This window comes from Palaemon carinicauda, chromosome 26, assembly GCF_036898095.1.
Source record: "Palaemon carinicauda isolate YSFRI2023 chromosome 26, ASM3689809v2, whole genome shotgun sequence".
NCBI lineage: Eukaryota > Metazoa > Arthropoda > Malacostraca > Decapoda > Palaemonidae > Palaemon > Palaemon carinicauda.
This window is the reverse complement of record NC_090750.1, coordinates 65,319,279-65,341,798: the sequence shown is the minus strand read 5'-3', so window position 1 is coordinate 65,341,798 and position 22,520 is coordinate 65,319,279. Positions and strand designations below refer to the sequence as shown.

General features: G+C 38.3%; 1 protein-coding gene across 1 annotated transcript in view; it reads left to right on the top strand.

Annotated features, from left to right (window-relative positions):
* Nucleotides 1-22,200, top strand: part of LOC137620211 (uncharacterized) — a 23,705-nt gene extending 1,505 nt beyond the window's left edge. Inside the window, exons 2-4 of the mRNA XM_068350449.1 lie at nt 17,990-18,148; nt 20,478-20,617; nt 21,496-22,200. Of these exons, the coding sequence (XP_068206550.1) occupies nt 18,067-18,148; nt 20,478-20,617; nt 21,496-22,074 (801 nt within the window). The 5' untranslated portion in view covers nt 17,990-18,066 and the 3' untranslated portion in view covers nt 22,075-22,200. The remainder of the gene's footprint in view (nt 1-17,989; nt 18,149-20,477; nt 20,618-21,495) is intronic.
* The last annotated feature ends 320 nt before the right edge of the window (nt 22,201-22,520 follow it).

Sequence of the window (22,520 nt, the reverse complement as noted above, 5' to 3'; positions counted from 1 at the left end):
CTCTCTCTCTCTCTAAAATATAACAAATTAATAAATAATGTTACATGGATGGTAAACACACTCTAAAATATAACAAATAAATTAATAAATAGTGTTACATGGATGGTAAACACTCTCTAAAATATAACAAATAAATTAATAATGTTACATGGATGGTAAACACTCTCTAAAATATAACAAATAAATTAATAAATAATGTTACATGGATGATAAACACTAAAATATAACAAATAAATTAATAAATAATGTTACATGGATGGTAAACACTCTCTAAAATATAACAAATAAATGAATAAATAATGTTACATGGATGGTAAACACACTAAAATATAACAAATAAATTAATAAATAATGTTACATGGATGGTAAACACTCTCTAAGATATAACAAATAAATTAATAAATAATGTTACATGGATGGTAAACACTCTCTAAGATATAACAAATAAATTAATAAATAATGTTACATGGATGGTAAACACGAAAGCTGGAGCGATTCTCACCCCTTCATGGTAATTCCCCGAATTTATTAGTAATGTATCTTCAGCCCGAAGGCTTTAGAGTAGAAGAAGCGGGTACCAATAATTTCACACTTGGGCATATGGGGAATCACCTAGAACCAACAGATATGGCAGTCTGCTTTGTAACCGCCGTTGCGTGTTTTAAGGGGGGCCCCAATGAACTTGCCTAAACTTGGGCCTGAAATAGATGAATAACATACCAAATACTTTCGACACCACAGTGTATTTGCAAACAAATGGGTATGAAAAATAACACAGATATGTTTACCGTTGCTATAGGCCTGCCAGACTACTCTAAAAGCCCTAAATTTCAGGCTAGGGTAGACGAGATCGGTACCATGCAAAATTAGTTCCAAACAATGTTACATACTAAGAAACACAAAACAGAAGTATCAGAAATTTTATCCGCTGTATATGCGATGCCAGATACCTGCCCAGTCATGTAGCCCTAAGGCCGATGGTACAACTAGGTTAGCCCTAAATCCTGTAAATATCAGCTGAAATGAACCTTACAAGATTTATCAGTTGTTTGAGAATACAATCGGGTAAATTATAGAATTTTTTTTTCAAATTGCATTGGCCTTGCCAGATGCCTCTAATTAGGCCTAGTATGAGTTCGGCTAAACATAGACCATCCCAGTATAACACCTGAAACTTGTCTTTTAAGTCAATGTAACCTCTTCCCATACATTATATAGATAAATAAGGATGCTTATTTGCTCACCAGTTTGAGCCTTCACTTTCACATTCTGAGCCATCACTACATTCTGGGTCAGAGTGCGAGTCATTGTCAATGATACCAGCAGCGGCATCAATATCATTATTCTGCCGAGTATTTTGCTCTGAAGTTTCAGCATCGCTGATAAGATTGTGTGGTTCAACAGGACCAGGAAACCATTCTGGTATGCAATGACCTTTGATGTACATCTGTAATGGAGTAGGTCTAGGCCTTTAGCTGGTCGAGTGCTGTCGGCGCTACCCCCAGATAATGCTCATACAGTGAGCCCACTGGATCTTATTTTTCAAGGTCTTGCCACAAGGAGGAAGAAGTACACAGTCCACTTTATTTGTGTTAGATATTGGGCTCTCCTGAAATGGAAAATCCTACATTAAATGTATTGCTAGATACATGTAAAAGGTTGCAGTTCCACAGAGTAGCTTGCAAAGTTTCAAGTTTGCAACATTTAGAAAATTCATATTTCATACGACATTTGGTAACTTATTTGTTCATGTGGCATTTAGAAACATTCATAAGAAATGTATGTAATACTATGTAAAATACTCACCTTATTGATTTTTCTAGCCATTTGAACAATCTTTTTGTACCTTAACTCATCTACATCCTCAACATCCTATACAAGGAACACACACAGGCCTCAGTTATCTTTTGATCTGGTTCATCTCTCAATGTCAAACTTTGGAAAAACTGATAAAGATCCCAGTAGTGTCATTTTCAAGTATTTCATATGGTTTTACTCTCCCTTTATGGAAGAATGAAGCAGTGAAATCACAGCCTGTAAATGTGTGCAGGCCAGGCAATGCTGCTACCAAGCCAGCTTGTTTTGCCACTAGAGTTACAGCTATGCTTGTTACAATCAGGTACTTTCGTTCATTCCCAAGCAACAGTCATTGATTATGTTCATGGGGATACCATCCCTCTTATTTCTCCCTAGTATCCCTAAGAGGATGAGGAGTACATCTGTGTCACAGCCCCGGATGATAAGGCTTTCATGTGTGTTGAGAAGCATGAAATGCCAGAAGGGTGTCTGCTTCTTTATGGTCTCCTTGGAGGACGTCTGGTAGATCTACTAACATTTTCTTTTCTGACTGATGGAAGATTAGTCTTACACTGTTGCTCACATGTGATAGAACAATCGTTCTTGCACCAATGATAGTGGTCATTCTGCCATTCCTTCATAAAAAATGTTGCCAGTTCTTCTTTGAACATACCATTCTGTAGTAGAGTTTTGCATCTCTGTTTTCGTCGTTGCTCACTACCAGCTATGACAAAGGGAGGATCTTGAGCACCACACAAAACTCATTTACCCTCTCTTAAGGAATGAGGTAGATAGCTGTCAAACATAACATATGCCATCCTAAAGCGTTTGCAGATATGGCTCAAGAGACCTGTTGAAACATTTCTGTGAGATGATGTGTTGCCAACACTTATCAGATAGGAATGAATCAGCAGTCCACCATCAATCAAATATGCATTAACAGGTGGCAGATTTTCTACCCCGTCTTGCATAGTTTCCAGTTTTCTCAAGAGCAGATTCTTTTTGGTTCTTTGTCAAGAGCCATCAGGATGTGAAATGGACAGGGGAACATCTGTGACTGGGAAGCAGGAAACATACTTCAGGTCAAAGTTGTGTTCTGTGATATTACCACTAGCCTACGCAAAAACTTATCCCGCTGACTCGTTACTACACGATTACCAGTTGATCGTACTAACTTGACTTTTGCGTTCTCTTGGCAAAGTTGTGACCTTCCTTCTTTTAATTGGCTTCGACAACCTGGAGCTGTCCTGTGTGCATTCTTCTCTAACTTCAGCTGAAGTTCCTGGCCAATTCGAATAGTTTCCATGAGGTACTCCTTTGTTGTCGATATTGCTCCTTTTCCTGTCCCAATGTTTAGCAGACAGGATGCTGTGATGGCTGGCTCTGAGAATGGATCACCGAACTCAACCATTGCTTTTAACAGAGCCTGTACATGACTTATCCTTTTTTATCCTGGAGGGTTGGAGCTATGACCTTGACTGCTCTTCTGGTAGCAATCCTGTCATCATTGGGCGCAGTTCTGTCACGCACTCCTCTCTGGGTCGACGTTATGCACCAGCACCTTATTACATTGGGCGAGTGGTGGAACCCAACAATCCCTTTCATAGGTGAGGCTGCATCCATTTAAACTGTCTGGTCCAGTGTTTGGTCTATTGTTGTCCTAACAGGCTTGATGGTCAGTGGATGGAAAAGGAACTTTTCTCTAATATTGACCAAATCCTTGGATCTGCTGCCTTGAGCCTTTCAAGAAACAGTACACCCCAGCGAGTGTAATTTGTCTGGTTAAAGGCAAAGAAAACAATAACCATGGATGGGAGGATTTGGAGATAGGCCTTGACATTGTTTGTTCTTACAACATGCATCAGATCGTGATGAACCCTATTTATAGGGTGGATATAGCAGCACCAGTACTGAGCTGTTGGGCCCATGTCCCCTTCCAATGCTTTACTGAAGAACTTCTCATAATGTTCAAGGTGTTCTGTCAATTTGGACTGGACTTCAGAAATTTTTCTGTCATGGCTTCTGGAATGACCTCTTTCAAGAGGAATAGGTCTTCTTTCACCTCTTTCGACACTGTAGGCAGAAACCTCTCATAGAGCTTTTTCTCCATTACCAGAGCAAGAATCTGGTGTAATCTGGAGCAGCAGTTGTAATGCTTGCCTTTGATGAATGCATTTAATGAACCTTCGGTAAGAACTTCACATTCTGTAAGGATATACTCTGCCCTCGAGTCATTGATATATATGTTTCCATAGCTCCACAGAAGACCAACTCCAGGTGGAAATTACCCAAAATGATGAGAAGTCTATCAAACATTGGAGCTTTAATTGTTTGAATTAAATATGATTTCAAGGCTACTGCAAGGTCATACGTCACAACAATATTTGTGATTGTTTTCCCTGGCAACCTAGAAGCTCCTCTTCATGGTTTACTGGACAAAGTTATTTCTAGTAGGAGAGTAAGGAATAGGATACATGTATACAATCTTCTGAACTGGAAGTCTGTCATGGCAAACTGTGAAAAGAAACCAACAAACAGTGGCTGTGGTATCTCCAGTAACAGCAATAACCAATAAAAATCAATCATTCGTTGGGTAACAGCTGGTTGTCTGGTGCTGGGACATCAAACGTAACCTGGCTGAGCTGACGGTGCATTGGGGGAATCTTACATGAGCGGCCTTTAAACTGTCTACGGTTCCTACCACTCCGAGTATAGAACTTCTGAAGGTTATTTGCCTCACCCTTGTTTTGATAGCAAATTCCAATAGTTGTATATAATGTATCTTTGCCATTCAATGTGTTCATGTTTACATCAGTTGTCCCAAGCCAGTCCTGTTACAAGATCTGGATTCACCTCTATGCCATCCGTTGCATGCCGAAAGATTCTTCAGCTATGAAAGCAATCTGTTTCCAGAGCTTTGACCTCATCATAGCTCAGGGTATATCCCATACGATTAAGAATGCGAAGGATGAGGTTGGATCCCGTAAGTGTCCCAATCCCTAAACCAAAGACTGTCTGCTTCCATAGGGGAACTGACCCTCGGGATACATTACATACCGCATCAGATGACATAGCCACCACTTTTCTCTCCATACTCTTTTTGAATCACCAGTTGGCTTATGAAGGCCACAGAAGCAGGTATTAAAAACAGCTGCAGGTCCACTTGGAGAGCTGGTTTTCAAAGTCTCTGTAGTTGGAATTGGTGTCTGCCATTTTGGCTTACTAATATCTGATTCCGGAGGTATAGGGCAGCATCTTGAATGGTAGTTTGGCATTTCTCGGTGCCATCCTGAAGGTGATGTCTTGCTATATCCTCAGTTACACTAGAATTAAAAAAGAAATTTCCTCTGGAGACATCAAGAGGAGCAGAGCAGTCAATATTCCATCGTAGAATTTATCCTGCACCTTCCTCATCAAAACTTGGTGGGTGTAGCTTTCAAAGTCCTCAAGACCTTCACCATTTGCAATAAACTCTGAATTGTACATCTCAAAGGTGAAACCAGTACTGTTTGACCCTTGTCCATAACCTGCGATTCAATAAATGAAACAATTGCACAGGTGTCAGCATGCAGCTGTCTAGTTGGTGGCTCCTTTGGAATATGGATTGATTCCCGTTTTTTCAACTTTTTTAAATAACTTTGATAGCATGACTTATGATACTGTGCCCTCTTACCTAAGAGATCCATGCCAACTAATCCTTTTATACGATTATTAGGGGAGTGCTGAGCGGAAGCCATATTTTTTTAGAACTATCAAGTGTTAGACAGTCTAAAATAGTTTCTGATCTCTGGTTGATAAGTTTCCCTAGCTTTTCCACAGAAAATATTGGAACCTTTCAGCAGACCTTCTGCGTCATCTTGAGGAGTGGAACTTGCTGGTGTCTTAGGTTACTTTGGAAGTTCATCATTGCTCTAACTAGTGGGTCTTTTTACATGTAAAACCCCATTTCAGTAATACATCTAGTCTACAGGTATACCCTGTCTGGTTATCTTTGGGTAGTGCCAAGTTGCCATTACTTTCATCATCAGTTTTAAAAACAATATTCAAGTCCCAGATTGCAAACATTTTACTTGATGCATACTAGTCCAAAGGAATAAATTCCATATTCATATTGATGATCTAGAAGAAAAATACAAAATCTGTAAAATGTCAGTAACATCAATGATGCTTACCATTTGGAGTAGATCCCCTCGACTTTAAGCTTCCGTTTTTTTCACATTACCTTTACATCAAACATCTAGGGAGAAAAAAAAGACTAATGAGCAAAGCATTAGAAAAATCGGTGGAAACCAGGTGAACAATATAATCATCTGCTTACTGTGGAAATGTAGCATAGACTGTTTTCGTATCTAGAACAAAAACCAAAGATAAAGGGCTCATGACTTTTGCTACATACTGTGCAATGGAGCAAAAGTTGGTTTTCGGTTTAGCAAAACTTCTAAGATTGTCTTTTTTTTATATATAAAATAGGTTTCAGTTGGTAAATTGATAATCTATGGTAGGCTACATGTCACGATTCTCCTATTTGGTGAACAAATGTGCTATTAAGATGATTCTGTTAAGGTTGGCCAAATGGGAAAATAAACATTAGTTGACCAAAGTTTCACTAAGAGTATGCATATTCATAAATACGAAGTACCCGTAATGCATTGACAGTTACTTTTCCTGAAAATAGCAATAACAAAATCAAAGATACACCATAACAATGTAATATATTAACACTTAATGTAACAAAAATCACGACGAATTTTTCCAAGATATTCACAAACTTTCATAATGCTTTTATAATTCACTTCCCATTTCAACACGTCACTTCCACATATTAATAAATTGTACAATTATTGAGACTTGCCAATGGAAAGAGGTGTGTCATCTGCGCCGGAGACTGTTACAGTAATGCATGGGTGGGAGTTTGAATACTGTTTCAAACGTAAGATCATTTAAACTTGAGTTTCAGATAAGTGTTACATAATAAATGGCAACTGTTCCTTTACACTACTACACTCATACTAGACCTAGTTAGGTGCACCTGACAAGGTAAATACAAGAAAAAAAATATCTGTAATTTACCCAATTGTATTCTAAAAAAAAAAATTGGGGGTGTCAGGCAATGCATATACAACGGATATAATTTCTGATACCACCTGTTTTGTTTCTAAGTATGTAACCGATTGCTTGGAACTAATTTTTCAAGGTACCGATCTAGTCTACCCTAGTCCTACAATTTAGGCCTTTTAGAGTAGTCTGGCAGGCCAAAATGTCTATTTTGTATTTTTAATACAAATTTGTTTACAAATACACTACAGTGTCGAAAGTATTTGGCATCTTGTACATCTATTTCAGACCCACTTTTAGACACGTTCATTGGGCCCGCTTTTAAAACACGCAACAAGGGGTACCCGGCAGACTGCCATTTTTGTTGGTTCTAGGTGAATTGTGAAATTATTAATACCCGTTTCGTCTACCCTTAAGCCTCTGGGCTAAAAGTCTATAAGATCTTCATAAGATATTCTCTCCCTCTCTCTCTCTCTCTCTCTCTCTCTCATGTGGATGTTCGTGTGTATGGACTCTCTCTCTCTCTCTCTCTCTCTCTCTCTCTCTCTCTCTCTCTCTCTCTCTCTCTCTCTCTCATGTGGATGTTCGTGTGTATGGACTCTCTCTCTCTCTCTCTCTCTCTCTCTCTCTCTCTCTCTCTCTCTCTCTCTCTCTCTCTCTCTCTCTCTCTCTCTCTCTCTCTCTCTCTCTCTCTCTCTCTCTCTCTCTCTCTCTCTCTCTCTCTCTCTCTCTCTCTCTCATGTGGATGTTCGTGTGTAAGGAATGTATCTTTTGATACAAGATGTCCCTATACCAGTAAGTTGGTAAGTTCTGGATTTCACTGTAGACCCTACACAATACTGTACTCGCAGGTGAAATAATGAGCCTTTATTTACAGCTCAGCACACACACAAAGACCACAGCTTCGTACACAGCAGTCTAATGACAGAATGCCGATCAGGCTGGGATTGTACATTGAATAGGGCTGGAAAGACAATTACATAACCCTATAGCCGAATAGCAAAACAGATACACAGTAAATATATAAGGCTGTAAAGATAATTACTCAACAGTCTAATAACAGAATAACAAAACATACACTGGCGCGACCACATTTTTTCTAACAAAACACAGTAAATTTTTAAGTTATAGTCGGGAACAGTTATTGTAAATTAAAACGACATTAAGCAAAAATCGCATGAAATTTTTTTTAAAAGGCATTTTTTTTACTTTCCAAATTAATACACCATAAAAAATACAAGCATAAAATTACACTGCACTATCTGTCTCTTGTTAATGACAACTCAGCTGACGTGTCCTATACAATTCACAAGGCACAAAGTTAAAGTTGCCATCACTGGATAGACTTTCCTCGTGGACTCGGGGATTATTCTGGCCAAATATAAAACATTTGCAAACAGACATTTTGTGTAGGTATCTTTACTTACTTTATTTTACTTTAATGGCTGCGTTTCCGGTCCATACAGCAGGAAAACCCCTCTCTACAGGACCTCCACTGTCGTTTTACTTTGTTCGTTCAGAGTATTTAACGTTTCATATCGCGTATTGTTCAATTACTGTTAAATCGTCACTGTTACTTGTTACTTGTTTTGGGTTTAAATCCAACCCTCCACTGAAGTCGAGTGAACTACTTCTCGGGCGGGTCCATATTAATCATCTAACGAAACATTTTCATTATAACTTATACAATTCTTTGATTGTAGCATCTTCCAAATCATATGATCTTGTGAAAAGTAATGTCTTTAGTTTCTTCTTAAATTCAATTGCTCCCTTAAGGTCCTTCATTTCAGTTGTATGACTGTTGTAATAAGAAAGTCTTCAGTTTTCTCTTGAAAGCCTTAATGTCTTCAATCATTCGGATGTTTCGTGGGAGCTTATTATATAGTCTCGGGCCGCATATTTAAAGGCTCAGAAGCCTAAAGTAGATATATCTAAATTCGAATAGTTTGAAGCCATCTGTAACTATTCTCGCGTCGACACGATTTGTTGGCTGCGCAATATGTAGCAATTCTCTTAAGTATTTTGGACGACCGGTTCTGATAACTTGGTGGGTTATTGTACATATTTTAAATTCAATTCTCGCTTTAATCGGCAACCAGTGTAAATCAATTAGTATAAGGGTGATCGTTTCTCTAGGTGGGACACCTTTTATCAGTCTTGCTCCTCTGTTTATTATGTTTTAGTAATTTCTTACGTTGCACTTTTGGTAAATTGTAATAAAGTTGCAGTAGTCAATCCTGGTAATAACACAGTTTATCACAAGTTTCATTACAGCACTTTCGTCCAGGTAATTTTTTATAAACTCAATATTTCTGAGATGATAACCAGCAGTTTTTATTACATTATTTATTTGGGCCTTTAGACAGGTTATCAACTTATTTGTAGGTGGTTTGGGATAGGATGTGGGTCAAGGATAATCAGCAGCTTACTTTTCTTACTTCAGAGGCGCCCTAGTCTCTTTTTAGTCAAAGAAAAGGAAGGTGGTGACGAAGGGGAGGAGGCATCCTCCTCAAAATAGCCCACTGGCTCCCATCGTTTAGCATTAAGTCCCGATGAGTATAAGGGATCGGGAAGGAGTTTGGAAAGGTTTACTTCGAGATAATGGTATAGAAGAAGTAAAAAACTAACTTAATAGCTTGAGCTAAGTTTTTAGGATGAGCAATAGTATAAAGTTTCAGCTGAGTAGAAGAGCTGAAAATGAGAAATTGGTTAGCGGATGTGACTGGTAGAGAAAGGGTGAAATGAACATTTTGGTACCTGAAAATACTAGAACAAAAATAAGAAAATTTTAGTCATTTATTGCGGTCATTGAGACGTCTACGTGCTTTCAGATTTAACGTGCATGGTTTAAGTTAGGTTACGTAAGTTCAAACTGGTGCTGGTATTACGTTGTCTAGGATGAGGGTAGCTGCAGATAAGGGCTGAGAATGTATCAATATTAGTAATAATGTGTTTCACAATTAATGTTGCAGTTACAGGAATGTTGGGGTTGAAATCCTGTCTTAGTAGGCTCGTTTCTTCACAATTCAATAGGTAGTGTTGCAGAGGTTCGTCAGTTAGTTGCTGACAGTTGTTTCAGGCCTCTCTTGTGCTGCTGGGTCCTTGTCATTATCAATGATGATTTGCCAGTTACACAGATATCCCAGTCGCAGTCTGATTATAATGACCAATTTGGCAGAGGATTTTTCTTGCAAATGGATACAGGATTATGTTTGTTGCTTCAATGTACCATTTGCCTGATCTGGATCCTCAAGGAAGGCTCGCCATACTTCGCTAGTCTCTTTCATGTTGCAAAAGGCTGTCATTCAATTCATGATGGGTTTCAGTGAAGGTTGAAGTGTGATACTGATTGTTTGGTACATTAGGGCAGATTTGGCTTGGTGATCAGCCTCGTCATTGCCACTGATTCCAGTGTGACTTGGGATCAAGTTTAGGGTTACTTGCCTGTTGTTGCTTTGGTGAGGTAAAAGTCTAGGTACTGTATTGCCGATTGCATTTTTGGCTGATGCTGAGAGTTGTTTGGGCATGCAGAGAGTTTTGCGTAGTGCTGGAAGAATGGTGAAGTTGTACTGGATGGGGTCAGGAGACCATGGGGCAGAATTGATTTAGTCATCATGCTTTTGTTGCCCCTTTGTCTTGTAGGCTTCATTTTGCATTCTTCTAAGTGTGCCCAGCAGTCTCTTTGTGTGCGTCTCTGGCAGATCAATCTCCTCTGCCAAAGGGAGGAGTATTTTAAGTCTGTTGTTCAGAGGGCAGTCTCTGTCTCCTTTGACTTTAATATGATATTGCAGTTTCTGATGTCAATCCTAGCTAAAAGAGAAATTAGGTTAATTTCGGCTCTTAACAAGCAGTTAGATCCACACTGGAGAGCCACTGATGAGTCATGGCATTATTATGTACCACTTCTAAGGAGGCTTTTTGAGTTTCGCTCAACGAGGTGAGTGTAGGTGCTGCATAGTCGATGTAAGATTGATTTGCTTGAATGTAAAATCACAAATTATTAGTCATTTGTATTTTTCCTAACATACTTACCGAGAAACACTTTCTTAGGAATTACCTGGAACCAGTTGTAGGAGGCTGTTTGATACTCTTAGTTTGAGGGAGGTCATTCGTTTCATGGCCAAGACAAAAAAAAATTTTCTATCTAAGGTGGGTTACTTCGTTGGTAGGTGATAGTTTTGTTGATTACTCCTATACATGAATTTATTTACCCATTCTATGGGTCCACCCATGAGAAAGAATTTAAATTCTGAGGGTCTTGAGGATATTTGATGGCCATGGCTTTGGTCTTGGTGTTAATTTTTGGGCCAAAGTCTTTGCACTTAGTTTGGATCATGTCCAGTGCCTTTTGGGTGGTTTTGCGTGCGAGTATTTTATGTGGGTAGATGCCTTTCACTTTTTTCTACAAGTGTGAAGAGGATAGTTGGGGAGCTGGCTAGCTCAAAGGCTTTCTCAATCAAGAAAGATGACAAAGGCTTTTTTGTCGTTGATTGTTGTGAGAACTTCAGTTATACATTCCTGAGTGCCTATGACCTGTCTGTATGCATAAAGGCAAGGAAGTAGAGGACCTATTTTCCACTAGAATCTGCCAAGTATCATTCATTCAGCAACTTTCTTGGTACAACTAATTAAAGATATGGGTCGGTAGGTGTCTGGTTCTTTGGGTTTTGGGATGGGTTTCCTGTCTTGTTGATTCCATGTTATTGGTCGTAGTTTTTCAGTGTGTGTTCTGTTGATTAAGTGGATGTACACCAACTTCATGGGGCTTCCATGTTCCTTGGCATACTGCATGTGATTAGGTCGGCTCCATGGTGTAGGTGTTGTGTGTGTCATCTGTCATGTTGCAGGTGGCTTCAATAATGATGTTCCTGATTGGGAGCAGTGGTCTCTGCCTATTAATGGTTTGCAGAGGAAGATCTGCGCTTTTGGCTCGGTCAGCCAAGTTATTTGGAATTCCATTTGCATCTTTTAATGGGTGTGGGTTGGTGACTATGGGTGTGCATTTTTCCCAGAGATCTTGCTCAAACAGCCCCATATCTTTGCTAGAGATGTGTTGGTGATTTCGTGGCACCATAAGTACGATTTGTCTATTTTCACTTCGTGTTACCTTTTAGGAATTTTGGTGATTTCAACAAGTTGATTATGAAGTTCATTAGTTCTGTTTCTTCTGAAGAGCTTTCTGGTTCAGTTTATTCTTGTATTCATTTCCTTGATGCGGCTGTTGTAGCACCAGGTATTCGCATGCTTTGTTCCTGAATACGTTTTCTAAGGCATAGAAACACCGACGGTGGCATCTAGTTGTTTGTTAAAATCCAGTGATAGGATGGAGATGTCATTGTGAGGGTTCTTTATATATTCACGAGCCCATTCCGTCATAGATACCTAGGAATCTTGTCCAGTTTGCAAAGTCTAGGTTCCACATGTTTGGGGGATGGAGGAGGATAGTCTCTAATTTGATGTCAATTTCTATAGCAATGTGATCACTTCTTAGCACAGGATGCAGTCGCCATTTAGCACCCCTTTGGATGGTGCTTGACAGGAAGGGAGAGGTCTAAACCACCCCATAAATTGTTTTATATCACACCAACCACCTGACGCAGACAACTAAGTAACGATCTCGAGCCCGGTTTTTGTAACCTTCAGCATTTAAATATATAAGGTCACCAACAGAGATGGAAGGGGAGGTGGGACGTACTCCTTTGTGGCAGTTAGCCTTTTCACTGTAAGAGTGGTTTTTCTCCCACCTACATTGTTTATCTATAATTATGCGCTGATCTGTGATGGGGTTTGCTCTCCTGTGAACTGGTCTAGTCGAGTCCACATTTTCATATGCCGATAATCCCGACGAAACTGGTCGCCAACGAGACTTGAAAGCTGGTGCTGCTTCAGTTCGTACAACTGCTGGTAGGCTGTCCATAGATTGCATTTCAAATAACAGCTTCACAAGATTTCCATGGAGTGTTTCACAGCGCTCATCTGCAATAAATGCCGAGCATATAAATGATGAGACATACTTGCGCACTACCAAAATCATTTGACCTTCTCGCCTCATAAAATCAGCAACAAACCTTTCTCCTACCCATCCTGGTGGTGTTTCTGAAGTTTGTCGTTGGAGACAGTGTGCTACGTTTTTTCAGCGAGGCACATTGATGACTGCTGTCTGTAACACGTGCAATGCACGATCCATATGCAACCCCAAAAAATGCCGCCGCACAACTAATCAAAGCTGGCTGCTCTACAGATGGTTTAACCGAATGTGCACTGCTGTCAATAGTCCGAGAAGAATCTGGCCCGGGACAACTATGCACGCTCGTGATGGCTGGAACGCATTGTCACGACGAACAACAAGGACACCGTTCCTTGCTATTGTGACCTAATTCAGATATTGCTTGACATCCTATATTTTAGCCAACTTCTTTGATGGTCTTGTTCCTTGAACAAGATGAGTTTGATGAATCTAAGATTAGAACAATCAGACTGCAAGAGACTGCCATGCACTGATTCATGAGTGGTAATTGTATGTCTCCAGAAATTATTTGATCCACATTAGATGCTCGGACTACGCAGTCCTCCAATCTGTTTAAGAAGAAAATATCTAACATTGCAGGTTGTCACAATCGGGTGCGTTGCGGCGGGCAAAGTCCAAGGGAACGTTTACAGAACCCTTCAGATGGTGAAGAGAAGCCTGAAAACTGATAACGGTCGACAGAAATGTAGAAACTCTTGGACTAGCTTAGAACTCTCCTCTGCAAAGCTTTTTATATGCCAGAATGCAGGCTTTATGAGCAGACTGGATAATGAATGGTGCAAAATGTTTCACTGGACCTTCTATCCTGCATGGCAGCCATGTTACTTGTTTGCCTTTGAGCCTGGTGCTGAAAAACCCTGCTAGACTTTGAGATCCATTATGAGTAACATACAGTGTGGCAGCTATTCCACTGCTTGACAGACCCATTAGTTACAATCCACAGCCGATATTCTGGATGGGGTAGAATGATGTACAGTTGGAAGATAACGCTCTCTGTGCTGACCGGAATGCTTCTGTTAAACTATCTGTCCAGTTTATTTTGTCTTGACTCGGGCAACCAGTCACAGCATCATCCAGAGCAGAAAGAAGCTTTGAGCATCCCTGCACTACAAATGCCAAGAACTTTTATGTGCCGATGAAGGAGCATAAGCCAGACACTTTTTCCGGAGGAGAACACATTGCTTAAGTTGAAATACGATGTAGACAGGCAGAGTGAACCCTGGTGCCACACCCAACCGAGAATACCAACTGTTGACAGACCAATAAGTCTTTTTGGCAGATAATTTTAGATTGTTGGTTTGCAAGGCCATTAACAAATGTTCCCAGCTAGATAACAGGTCATCCAGTGTGTTCCCATCACAGTAGAGGTCATCAGCAAGCTTTGCAACTACACCTAATAAATCTCCTAAACCAAGGCAGGTTAGTTCTTCAAGGATTGTTTCCAAGTCTGGCATGCCCATGGCAGATCTAACAGACTAACACCTCTGAAGGGTGTAGCTACACCACAGTATTTCATCGATTCCTTAGCCAGTGGAATTTGGTAAAATGCACTGCTAAAGTCAGTTGAAATTATGTACTTCCAGTAGCTTATAAGACGTAGAGTGGAATCCATGTCAGGCATGAGGGAGGGGTGTGGTTTACTAAATTGTCCAATATCAGCAAAGGCAGCGACTAATCGAAAACCACCACTGGGTTTCTTTATAAGCAGTGATTGTTTTAGATATTTGACATTGACAGCATCTTCTGGACGAGCAAAAACACACGTTTTCGAGTGAATCGAATTTCCCTTGCAAATCTACCAGATTGTTTCTTGAATAGAGTGGATCACAGGCTTTACGCTGTGGGTGTTTTACCGAGCCCATATTGACCACTGATCTAAAGATTCCAGAGGCACCGTTGTATCCAGTTATTAATGGATAAAAAAACGTTGTCATACCTGGTAACTCCCTAAACTTGCTAGTGTAGTATATTGGAGGGAAGGAGTTATCTGGGTCCACAGGAACAGCAACAGTATTCAATGTGTTGCCTTTAGAACTGGGATTTACTTTAGTGCGTTGAAGTGGGACATCGCCCATGCTTGGAGCGGTCTCTGAAACAAACTAGACGTATTTGACAAAAAAGTTCAGAAGACTATGGTTTGTGGGGTTGTGGTGTCATTATGAATGTGAATCTTCCTAGAAACATTGGATATGAGAGATGGTGGAGGCCACACATTAGGTTCCTGAATTACATCAAAATTGGCACGGTAAGGCTCAAGTGTGTAAGTAGCGTCCAACAAGTCATTGGGGAGGTCAAGCTCAATGAATTCTCCCAACTAAACAGTAGTGGTATAGGATGAAGCTCTGATGAGGTAAGCACAACGAACTACATGATGAGTATCCTCAGAGTCACAGGACCCATATTGGTACACAGTGCCATCCTGCAACAATATGCTTAGCTGGACAAACAGATGTCATTATGTTCCATAAAGGGAGTTCCAGCAAGGATATCCACATCCAGGTTCTCGACGAAAAGACCATGAAACTTGAAACTTTGATTGTCCCGTGTCATGTTCAAGCGAACTTCCCCTAACACAGTTAGGGAACACGAACCAGCAGCCTGATGGGCAGATTGGGAACTCTTGGTGATGGGCAAATCAAGACGTTTGGCAGCAGACAAATGGATCAGGTTATCAGTTGCCCCACTGTCCAGTATATGTCTGACTGTGTGATGATTACAAAATGTATCAAGGTATGGTGACTGTGACTTTTATATATAGAGTTCAGTGCATTTCAGGCATACACAGTATCCAGTCCAACAGGAGCATGTTCGCTGTCATCCTCTTAGCACTCAAGAATGTTTGATATCTGTCTGCTTGTCGCCATATACTTGCGATCTTGTACTGGTAAATACACATATTCACTGAGAAAATTATCATGGGAATGGTCTGCCTGATGACAAAAGGACAGGGATGTTGGGGTCTGAATAATTGAATCTTTTTCAAGAACTGTTTTGATTGTGGAACCGCAAACCTTTGCAGATGGGATTCACTGAGAGAGGCTGAAGCATCTAAGATTCGAATATTGTCCGGGGTGTTAATTTCATCCAACCCTAAAGACAGCACCTGTGATATTTCAGGTTTTATGGAGGCCAAAGTCCACTAGCATAATTCTGTGCCATAACGTTGCTTAATTTAGTTTAGGTAATTCAGGATAAGACTTAACCATTTCAGCACAATGAAATTTTCAAGAGAGGGAGAAAACTCTTCATCCTCGAGTACATAATCTCCCTGGTGGCTAATACCACCATCACGACATAATAAATTGTCATCCACAAATACAATGAGTCTTTGGTAATGGTCCTCAGAGCTCTCTTCTGGTTCGAGTTTAATATTGGAATAATTCAGGAAGTGCACTCCGGTAGATTGACATCCAAAATGAAGTTTTATAACTTGCCATATCTTGTCCATGAAATAGAGTCTTGCACAATTGCGTTACGCGATATAACTGAACAGTAGTTTGCAATTTGCCCTAACATCAACTCAAGTGCATTTACTTTTTGTTGAGCGGTGATGCAACATTGACGTTTAATCGTATCATCAATAAAACTACACAGAGGGGAGGCCCTTAGACTTTTTGAGCCACTGGGTGCCATTAATTTGAAATGGGGCAAAGTTAGGGTCCAAAGAGAGTGTATATTGTAAACTTTACCAATTTTCAAAGAATTCACCGTTTCAAACTTCAAGACACCATTGCTTTGGTGCCCAGTGTATACTGGCCATTGTTCTGTAGGTGCAAATTAAATATTAATCACAAAATTGCAGATCGCGTTCACAGGGTAAAAGAAATGCTAGAAAAGTCTATCACATTTAGTGAAGGTCCAGCATGTATGTAGAAACCAGTTAGTTACTCAGCAACCTCCACTGTTTTTTCCCCCGAGTAGACGAGAGTTCGAAATTACTGCCACCACGCGAGTAAGTTTGCAAGGGCTGGAATCAATACACCATACACAATACTCTCAGGTGAAATAATGAGCCTATATTTACAGCTAAGCACACACACACACACACACACACAAAGACCACGACCTAGTGCACAGCAGTCTTAATAACAGAATGCCGATCAGGCGTGGATTGTACATATAGGGCTGAAAAGACAATTACACAACCCAATAGCCGAATAGGAAAACATACACAGTAAATATATAAGGCTGTTAAGATAATTACTTAACAGCCTAATAGCAGAATGACAAAACATACACTGGCGCTAATGCATATTGACAGCGTTTGGTACTCTTAGATTAATTATAGTTATTTGAAAAATGTATTACTCATAGAACATAGATCTTTAAATCAATTTTACCTAATCAGGGCATACTACACAGTGGAAAGAGTATAAGCAGGTGGCGGTGAGAGAAAAAAAAAAGTGTCATTTCCCATTAACCAATGTACAAAGACTCGTGCGGTCTTGATTAAGGTGACGACTTCCTTCTCAAAACAACAAAGGTGATGATAATAATAATAATAAAAACAATATTAGTTAATTTCGTACCTTTGTAAACAATTAAAAATTTCTCGTTAATGACACACAAGACAAATTAGAATCGTGTTCCATTTTCCCATGAGGAATAATTGATGATAAAGCGTATTTTTGAAATTTCATTTAGAATGCCTTAGAATATGAATGAAATCTTACCTTAATAAAAGGCTGGTTATCTAGACTATTTTCCCGGCATTCATTGAAAGAAAAGCCAATACTTAACATAGTCCTTTGCTAGAGGCAAGACTCGGACACTGAGAAGACAAGTTGACAGGGAAGATATTTGACATGAAAGTATTAGGGAACTTTAGGAGCTAATATATCAAGTTATAACTAAAGAGGCCATAAGAAAGAGTTGGTTAATATCCCTCAGTGATGAAAAGATCTGGGGAATAGTTAGTACTCATGATAATGCTAGGGACACGATTACCCATGAAAATTTGATTATACAAAAAAAAAAAAAAAAAAAAAAAAAAAAAAAATCCAAAGTATACATGATCATTGGATAAAGTAGCAAATTTAACATTGTTAGAAAATAGCGTATTTCATATTTTATAGTTTTGATGATTAATTACTTTTCCATTATTTTCAGATAATTATCTAATGAAGCAGTAGGAGTTACCTGAATAAACCTCATTTGTGCTTACATCAATAAAGGCAACAAGATAAATGTCTCTGACAACATGGCCAAGAAGACTATTCTTTGCATCCGTACTTATGTTAACATTTACTCTGGCGACACAGAATCAAGGTAACTAATACTCTTTATGATAATTACTTAAATATTTAATATAATTATAAGTTAAGAACGTTTGTACAATAAAATTTATTGCATATAATTTATTAATTGATTTAATTTGTATTGAGCTGATTTATAACTATGAAAGACAATGTAGTTCATATTAGTATTTTGTAAAGAATAATTACGTATATAATGTAAATTGCTAAGATGTAATTGTATTTTTATAATTAAGATAAAAAAAAAACACTTCAATTTGCATGTCATTCTAAAAATCATTGTTTGTACATTCTAAAATCATGCCAGAAAAATATGGTCATTGTTTAATTCGGTGTGTGAAATGCGTTCGTTTGCAGCTACCTTCCTAAAAGGATTCTTTCAAACCAACCTTTTAAGAAGGATTTTAGGTCATTTTAATAAATGGTGATATCCCTGGAGAAAGAGTGTATTCGGAGGGATTTTCTAAAGAGCTTTCAGATGTCCTGAATAATCCTTTCACCAAACTTTGACATAGATTGTCTCTTACAAGTTAATTGCTATTTATGATTTCTTAAAAAAAACATTTCACCATTGCTTACGAGTTACTTTATTTCTTAATGAATATATTTTGTTAAAACACGAAGAGCTTTAAACGTTTAACGCATTGAGAGTAATAAAGAAAGAAAGAAAAAAATTCAAGTTAATATTCAGGACTCAAAAATTTCTTCTGTTGAATGCACCTTTATATTAGAAAAGTTATATTATATCGCATTGATAGACATTTCATATAATTAATTAATATTCAGTTCTTTTTAGTTTTAAATTGTCTCCAATACTCACTTTTCATAGTAATACAACTTGCAACCACTTTTCTCATAGTAATACAACTTGCAACCACTTTTCTCATAGTAATACAACTTGCAACCACTTTTCTCATAGTAATACAACTTGCAACCACTTTTCTCATAGTAATACAACTTGCAACCACTTTTCTCATAGTAATACAACTTGCAACCACTTTTCTTGTTTCGTAAGAAGTCCAGTATATCAAAATGTAAAGCGAAGTGGAGGTTTCGAAGGATCCTGCAACTCCCCATGATTACATAACTTACTTGTTTTACTTGTTTTGGGTTTAAATCCAACCCTCCACTGAAGACGAGTGAACTACTTCTCGGGTGGGTCCATATTAATCATCTAACGAAACATTTTCATTATAACTTATACAATTCTTTGATTGTAGCATCTTCCAAATCATATGATCTTGTGAAAAGTAATGTCTTTAGTTTCTTCTTAAATTCAATTGCTCCCTTTAGGTCCTTCATTTCAGTTGACTAAATATGGTCATTGTTTAATTCGGTGTGTGAAATGCGTTCGTTTGCAGCTACCTTCCTAAAAGGATTCTTTCAAACCAACCTTTTAAGGAGGATTTTAGGTCCTTTAAATAAATGGTATATACCTGGAGAAAGAATGTATTCGGAGGGATTTTCTAAGGAGCTTTCAGATGTCCTGAATAATCCTTTCACCAAACTTTGACATAGATTGTCTCTTACAAGTTAATTGCTATTTATGATTTCCTAAAAAAAATATTTCACCATTGCTTACGAGTTACTTTATTTCTTAATGAATATATTTTGTTAAAACACGAAGAGCTTTAAACGTTTAATGCATTGAGAGTAATAAGAAAAAAAAAGAAATTCAAGTTAATATTCAGGACTCAAAAATTTCTTCTGTTGAATGCACCTTTATATTAGAAAAGTTATATTATATCGCATTGATAGACATTTCATATAATTAATTAATATTCAGTTCTTTTTAGTTTTAAATTGTCTCCAATACTCACTTTTCATAGTAATACAACTTGCAACCACTTTACTCGTTTCGTAAGAAGTCCAGTATATCAAAATATAAAGAGAAGTAGAGGTTTCGAAGGATCCTGCAACTCCCCATGATTACATAACTTACTTGTTTTACTTGTTTTGGGTTTAAATCCAACCCTCCACTGAAGTCGAGTGAACTACTTCTCGGGCGGGTCCATATTAATCATCTAACGAAACATTTTCATTATAACTTATACAATTCTTTGATTGTAGCATCTTCCAAATCATATGATCTTGTGAAAAGTAATGTCTTTAGTTTCTTCTTAAATTCAATTGATCCCTTTAGGTCCCTCATTTCAGTTGGCAGTTTATTATAATGTCTAGACGCACAGTAGCTAAAAGCCCTTTCACCAAATTTACTATTTGTTCTTGGTTCAGATAGCCTATGTTTGTCACTCATGTGTCTTGTGTTAACATTCCCAACGGTCACCATTGATAACACCTCTTGATTGTTGTAGAATATGACAATGTTACTCATTCTCTAGATCAATATCTCGCTGGTAATGAGCTGGAAGATCTTCTTTTGGGAAGACAATGGATGTTTTCAAAGTCAACCCCTGACGAGCAACAGCTGCGTCGCTTTAAACGGTTTACAGATTCGAAACCATCGAAAGTCCCAACTGTGGTAAGTGACTTGTATGACATCGCGCTGATTATTATTATTATTATTATTATTATTAAATGCTAAGCTACAACCCTAGTTGGAAAAGCAGGATGCTATAAGCCCAGGGGCCCCAACAGGGAAAATAGCCCAGTGAGGAAAGGAAATAAGGAAACAAAATATTTTAAGAATAGTAACAGTATCAAAATAAATATTTCCTATTTAAACTATAAAAACTTTAACAAAACAAGAGGAAGAGAAACTAAATAGAAAAGTGAGCCCGAGTGTACTCTCAGTTTTGTAGGTTATCAAATCTAATTCATTTAAAATCTAATCTCAAAATGAGTAGCTTTTAAGCCGAATCGATCAATATTTACAATTTTTCAATTCTTATTAAATGAATTTCACAAATAACGTTTGTACATTATGAAACAGACATCAATTTTTTCATAGAGAAATTATCTGAAACAAACAACTCCCCTTAGCTTTATTCACGATTTTTGTTACCACAAATCAAATATACTACATAACTTTTACACTACCTCACTGATGTTTGGTAATTTAAATAGGTGCATAAAAAAATTACTACCTATTAATATCTAAATATCTAATGGAATGACAGTCATGTATAATGTATGGGATCAAATTTTCTACTAATACTATTCAATATTCATTTTATGTAAAACGCTATCCTATTCATTATAATGCTTTTACAGTTTCCGTATTTTTCCTTTCTTCATATTCTAGCTGTCTTCTCGTTCCTTTACCTGTCTGGTCTAATTATGAGAGAATATGTAAATATATGTTCTGCATAACAGAAACAATATCTTTAAGAAATAGATAAAGCCTTATCTTCATTTTCATGTCAATAAACCACTCTCTGACATTCCATCTAATTTCAGGCCTCCATTATCGACAACCCTAACCAAAGCACACAGGGACGTCCCCCCGTCGTGATCCTTGATAGGGTAAACCCGACCCTAACCAAAGAAGAGGTCCTCTGGCGGGAGATCGCTAGGCTGAGAGAGCGAAACAGAAATTCACCAATTCCCTTCAATGGAAACAGGTCGCCGGTAACAGTTTCTCAGACTCGAGGTAATCCTGTAGTTTCCAATCCCACTCAGATTAGACCAGGTGGCATTCCCTTCGCTCAAGCTAGGCCAGGAGGAGGCTCCCCCATTACTCAAGTTGGAGGGACTATTGCTATAGACGACCAAAGCTTAGAAGAAACTTTTGCCAGATGTGGACAGTTCTTGGAGCGGTGTCTGGGCAACAACCAAGGCCAATCACATGGGCATCACCATTTCAACCACGGCCCTGCATCGAACACAAGACCCGTTGTTCGTACGCAAGCACCAGGTCGTCTAGCGCAATTTGCTTCCGGTTCTTTCTCTAATCAAAATCATCGTCAGCATCAGTATAATCCCATGCCTGCTTTTACAACCTTCAACGGTCAACGGATCCCTGTTTGGCCAGGATGATACTTTGTTCTAAGCTCTCTCTGGGGTTTGCATCCCTTTTTAACATTCAGACAAGTAGACAGAGGTTTTAGGAAAGAATACGCATTAAAGTATTCATTGTTCTATTTAATAAAATGTGATCTTGGCTATGGCATATGTAAATAGTTGATTATAAACTTTATGTGAATTTTATTTCCTCCTCAACTGAAATCCACAACGTGTTTTCTCATCTATTTGCAGGTCGTAAAGTATTTATGGTGCGTGCAATACTCGTATTGTCATAATGCAAATCACCTCCATCCTACCCTGGAGAATTTTGTTGTTTTGCTGAATTTTCATTTTATCGTTAAGATAATGTTTATTCGTTCATAAAAAATGGTTACATTTTGGATTCTATTGCAATATATCGAAGGTATTGTTATTGATTTTTCATTTTTATCGTTAAGATAATCTTTATTCGTTCATTA